We start from the raw sequence: 5,807 nt of genomic DNA on the forward strand, positions 1-5,807 counted from the left end.
TCATGTTCCGGCCGCTCAGATTGCGCAGTCTTACCACTGTGGACGCTAGACAGGGTATCAATCCCTTCGCAACATCACATTACGGCAAGTAAGTGCCCAGTAGAGTAGAGTAGCACATAATAGTCGTGACGGTCATGATTTCGTGTCTAACAGAGTATTGTGTAATGACTCAAGGAAAGAGAGCACATGCCTGGCGTCCTGCATCGCATGCATGGTGCTCTCGCTCGCAGTTGTATCCTTCATGTCTTCATCCTGGAGCTCGCCGCTTGCAGCATCACTCTTTGACAACCTCTTGGCAATCTCTGAATGCAAGGACAAGAGATTGCGCCCATTGGTAACCAACGAATCCAGTCTGCGTTCGTCGGACTTGCTAGGGAGTGATGCTAGAATCATGGAGCGGTTTGTCGGGTTGTCTCGCATGAGTAGGCCCAGGAGTATCGCCAGATGACCGTATAGAAACTGCATGCCGATATCAAGCTCATCTGTTGAATCGGCGCTTTGACTGAAGATGGAGCATAAGCACTTCAAGCCAGAGACACGGTCCGCACAGCAGCATGCGTAGGTGCAAAGGCGTTTCCCTGGACAAGCGGGATCTAGCACTAGTCCACTTGTCAATACGAGAATCTCACATAACTGAGAATGCGCCGAAGACTCACTCGTCGCTCGCACCAAATTCTTCGCCCGCTCATCGCCTTGGACTAAGTTCGTCAGCAGCGCTAGCGCCAAGCACAATCGATCAAGGGACTGCCCATCCTTCTCATCCCCGTCGGGGGTCATACCGGATGTAGAGGAAGACGGCAGTTGCCCGTGGAGTGTCATTATCAGGCGGAATACTGTCGGTAGAGTGAGCTCATTGTCGAGCAGATAGCTGCTCCATTTGGGGCTGCCATGGGACAGATTCACCGTTACCCGCAAAGCCAGTTCGATGCACTGCTCGGCTTGGAAGAGGTCAGGAGGCTCAATTAATCAGGTCAACACTGCCAACGCCTACCCGTTTCTCTGCCGTCCGCATAGACGTCTGATCGGCATATTATGTCTGCCCCGACCCAGAGCATCACCAGCTCTCGTACGAGGGACTCCTGCGGTTCAGAAGTACCGCCGCTCGTGTCCTGCGATTGTGAGGACTCCAGTGGTGAAGTCCACCGACCGAGGAAGAAGGAATCCAAAAGCGATAGACAATTAGCTATGTGCTGGAACGAGGGCAGTTCGAGCTGGGACGCGGAGGGAACCTTGGGCAGGATGTCTAGGCCAGTCATGTAGGAGGGGATTCGGGAAGAAAGCAGGGCTAGCTCTGACGAGAGTGTGGAATACAGCGATGGTATCTTCGTTGCGTCCAGGAGGTCGCTGGAGACGGAGGAGAGGGCGAGTGAGGCGAGCAGACGCGTGGAGATCTACCGCAGGAAAATGTCGAAATAAGAGCAAGCGGCATTTATGAGAATTGACTCACGAGCACGTCGTAGTCGAATAAGTTTGACTTCTGGGTAACTAGGCTATGGAGCCGACGTAACTGAACACGATTATAACATTTAGCTTGTTTCCGCCCGGAATATGTTGCTACGTGCGTACCATTGTTACTTCTGTGCGACCAAACCCCGCAGCTCGTAGCCGAGCATCGGTAGCTTTGACACTTATGAGCAGCAGTGGATCTTTTTGTCGCTCAGTAAATGTTAATAAGTCAAAGAGGAAGTCCAGGAGGCTAGCACGATCGGCGATTTCGGCCAACGACCTCGACTCCTGGGCGACAAGCGCGGCGAATAGAGCGATAGTGCTATCGAGGACCTGGTAGGCAGTGAATACCCAGTCATGATAGCATCGGATAGAAGTGATGTGCACCTTGTCTCCTTCACCTACGCCTGCGTCGCGGCAGACGTCCCAAGCCCTGCTCAGGAAGTCGGCCGCTTTGGCTTTCCGCGCGAAGTCAGTATCGCACAACTTTGTCACAATCTCCAAGGCGCTGAAATAAGGATAAGCTGAGGCACATCAGATGTCTGTAGGGTCGCCGACCTTCCTCTCCGGACGTTGATTCCCTCGCTCTTATCCAGCCCCTCGAAGAGATACCCCACCTCATCCATGAACCGTCGGCTCTCGCCTCGACTCCGCAAATCCGTAATACTCTTCAAATCATTATACAACCCGTATGACGGGCCAGGAGCGCTCCCGCTCCCGTCAACAACGTCGTCCGAGTTGTCCACGCCGTACCGCGCGCGCAGGTCCGTGTACGACTCGCGCATCTCGGCTTCCTCCTGGGACTGCAGGTGTTCCTCGGCGGCGGCGGGATCGCAGCCCGCGAGCGCGGACATCGGTAACGCGACGAGGAAGGAGCGTGATCTGCCGGCGTAGGTGCGGGTGGGCGGGCGGTCTGGGATGAGGGAGGTGCTCGGTCCTGCGAGGGTGCTTCGGTCGAGGGTGGAGGCCTCATCTAATCCCTTAGTGGGAGACAGCGATCCCCGGACAGGAGAAGACAGGTTATGACTGAGATCCTCTTGCGAACCAGCGTCTACGGCCTGACGCGAGGAAATGGATGCCATAGAACCTGAGGTGCGGGAGAGGGCTCGGGGGCTGACTTCTGGGCTTGGGATTGCAGGCTCTGTGCGTGAGCGTGCGAGCATGCGCTTTGCAATGCCGCCCTCGGGGCGTTTCGCCTGCGATTTCGTGGGGGAAACGGAGGGAGAGAAGTCGAACAGTTTTGAGATATCCTTGGCAGGAGATTTCGGCGCGAGTGGGCCAGTCGATGGGCTAATCCGTTGGGAGGGAGATAGAAGCGGGGTGCTACTCTTTGCGAGATCTTGGAACGCGGGTACGGTGCGCGAGCCGCTTGGTGTCCGAGACAAGTATGTGATGGTGGATTTCGGACGAGACGGAGTGGTAGGCATTGACGCGGAGCAGTTCTTACCTAGCGGGTCCTGATCAGCACCTTCTGGGACATCGCGGGGGGGACTCCCACTCACTCATGTCTTCCATGTCTGTATCGACATCTGTTTCCCCATCATGGCTATCCTGCGGCCTCTTGGCGCGCCCTCCCGCTCTCGCTGTTACAGGTGACTGCACCTTCCCCTTGGGAGACTGGCCTGTCTTTTTCGGGGTAGGACGAGCTTGGAGAGAGGGCGACTTCTTCACCGCGATCGGAGTTGTAGACTGCCGTCGGGCAGGTGAAGGCTCGACCTTGCGGCGCTTCGTCGATGGACTTGGACTGGGAGACGACTCGTCAGAGCTATCCTCGTTTCTCTTCTGAGATTCGTGTTTCCGCTGCGAGCCTCTGCGCCCGTAAGTGGCGGGTCTTTTGGTGATGGACGACATGAGGGAGGAGAGGTAATTAGAGGCGCGTAGAGTAACGTGGCGTGACTGCTACGAGTCGCGGTATACCGTCACGCTCGGTTTCAAGCTCTGAACGCGACCACGACCAGCACCGAGCTCAGCTCTATGGCGTCCATGGAAGTCCTGCAGAACCGCCTCGATTCCTTCAAGACAAAACGCGGAAAGCCTTCGAGCAAGGCGTCCGCATCCTCTTCCAAGAAATGGCCCCATCCCTCTGTGTTCAAGGCGAATCCGGAAACATTGGCGGAAGCTGGCTTCTATTTCACCCCAACTGCCCAGGACAAAGACAATGTCGCGTGCTACATGTGCAAGAAGCATCTCAGCGACTGGGAAGAGGACGATGACCCGCACCGGATACACTGGGCCAAGTGCCAGGATACGTGTCCGTGGGCGATCGTGCGGTGCGGGTTAGAGGAAGACATTGATGAGGACGGAAAGTACGTGTCAATGTGCTCTACACGACTCCATTCAGCAGTTTAACGTGGTTCAGCTTCGTGGCTACCGATGCCAAACGTCTGCCGTCGGGTAAAGCCATGGAGAAGGCGCGGCTGGACACTTTCCGCTTCTCCAAGTCCTGGCCCCACGACTCGGTCAAGAATCACGGTGCAACCTCCAAAAAGGTACACATCCAAATTCTATAGTCCTAGACGAGTATCCTACGATCTTACGCCGCGCGAGCCTGCCATAGACTAACTAACGCCTCCCCGTAGATGGCCAAAGCCGGCTTCGTCTACACGCCCCAGTCCGAAGGCGACGACACCGCGACGTGTCTGTACTGTTCCGTGTCACTCAGTGGCTGGGAGCCGGAAGACGACCCTCTGTACGTCCCGTTCATCGTGCTCCTTCGTACAGTCAATGACACCCTCACGCCAGAGAAGAACACCGCAAGCGCGCGGACCGCAGCGGCAAGCCCTGTCCCTTCTTCAGCGCCACGCTGCCTGAGCCTGCACCTGCACCCGCGCCCGCGTCGAAACCTCCTTCGTCGAAAGCCTCACGCTCCCGTTCACGCACGCGGCCGAAGGTGGCCGAGACGGAGTCTGAGGAAGACGAAGTCGCCACGGGGCCCCCTTCGACGAGTTCGAGTAAAAGGTCGAAGAAGAGCGTCGCATCTAGTCTGACGAAGACGCCCGCATCGAGTGTTGCGAAGACGCCCGCGTCGCGCCGGTCAACGCGGTCTACTGCCAAGACACCCAAGAGCAGGCTCGGGACGTCCGATTTGGAGGACGAAGGGAGTACGAATGAGGGGTCCACGCTTCTGCGGAAGTCTTCGCGGGGGCGTAAGGGGAAGGAGAAGATTGATGTCATCGAAGAGGAGCAGGAGGAGCCGGAAGAGGAGGAGCCAGAACCTGCAAAGCTGACGAAGAAAACCACTAAGGCAAAGACCAGCGGGAAGAGCGGTGGGAAGCGGAGTAAGAAGACGTCGCCGGTTGCGTCGAGTGGTGAGAGCGAGCTGGAGGAGCCCGTCAAGCCACCGTCTGCACCACGTACAAAACTGAGCACAAAAACCAAGGCGAAAAGTAAGAAGCCCCCGGCCGCCGTCGAGCGTGAACCGTCCCCTGTGGGTCAGCAAGATGAACAGGAGGACGAGGAAGAGGAGGGAAATGGAGCTCCTGCCCCTGAGCCCACCGCTAAATCTGGCGCGACCGCTGCGACTGACTCGGAACCAGACTCGTTCGTCACCGCTGGGGACGGTGCAGGGTCCCAGCCGGTTGTCCCGTCCCAGCGTAGCGGTCACGATGAGCGAGAAGATGACGTTGTGGACGATGACGTTCCAATGTCGGGTGGCCTGGACATGCCGCCCGTGCCCGATTCCCTGATTGTGAGTATCTCCAAATCCCAATTGTCCTCGCTGCCAACCCGAAATGTTCCATACCAGCACGGCCATCGCTCAGAGGCTTCTGCGAAAGCCAATCGCTCGCGGTCAACATCGCGGTCAAATGTCAAGGCCGAGGCGGCCGTCGCCCGTGATGCGGCTCTGTCGAAGCTGCAGTCGAATCAACCTACGGACTCTTCGCGAAATCCCCTCGCCAAGACCGAGACTGGCGCATCATCGACTAAATCAAGACACAAGGGTGAAATCACCGTGAAGTCGGTTGCAGTGACCCATACTCCCAGGGAAGACATGGGTGCCCCGGGCAACCGCTCCGCCGATCCCGCGGGCAATCCCTCGACGTCCGACACGCCGCGCGAAGACGGCGCCTCGCGTGCGGGACCATCAAATCCTGCGGATGACCCCTCTGACACATTTGCCCCTCTCATAGAGGAAAGTATCAAGGCAGCGTCTCCTGTGAGTGAAGGAGAGAGACAGATGACCCTGGAGCAGTGGATCAGGAAGGAGATTGATCTGGAGGCTGCCAGGAAGAGGAGGCACATGGATGAGCTCATGAGGATGTTCAGAGAGCAGGCAGTAGAAGTGAGGAGACATATTGAGGCACTAGCAATCATTGACTAGGCTTTGATGCCCAGTTTTGGGTGCACTCATGTACATGTTA

General features: G+C 57.1%; 1 protein-coding gene across 1 annotated transcript; it reads left to right on the plus strand.

The window, feature by feature from the left end:
* Positions 1-3,372: 3,372 nt before the first annotated feature.
* GLOTRDRAFT_63085 (inhibitor of apoptosis IAP repeat-containing protein) lies at positions 3,373-4,142 on the plus strand (the record flags this gene model as incomplete). Its single annotated transcript, XM_007869636.1, has 3 exons — positions 3,373-3,752; positions 3,806-3,935; positions 4,026-4,142. Coding segments are annotated over exons 1-3 (579 nt in total), but the record flags the coding sequence as incomplete, so codon positions are not given.
* Positions 4,143-5,807: the final 1,665 nt, after the last annotated feature.

The sequence above is a fragment of the Gloeophyllum trabeum genome (genome assembly GCF_000344685.1).
Source record: "Gloeophyllum trabeum ATCC 11539 unplaced genomic scaffold GLOTRscaffold_00010, whole genome shotgun sequence".
NCBI classification, from domain to species: Eukaryota; Fungi; Basidiomycota; class Agaricomycetes; order Gloeophyllales; family Gloeophyllaceae; genus Gloeophyllum; species Gloeophyllum trabeum.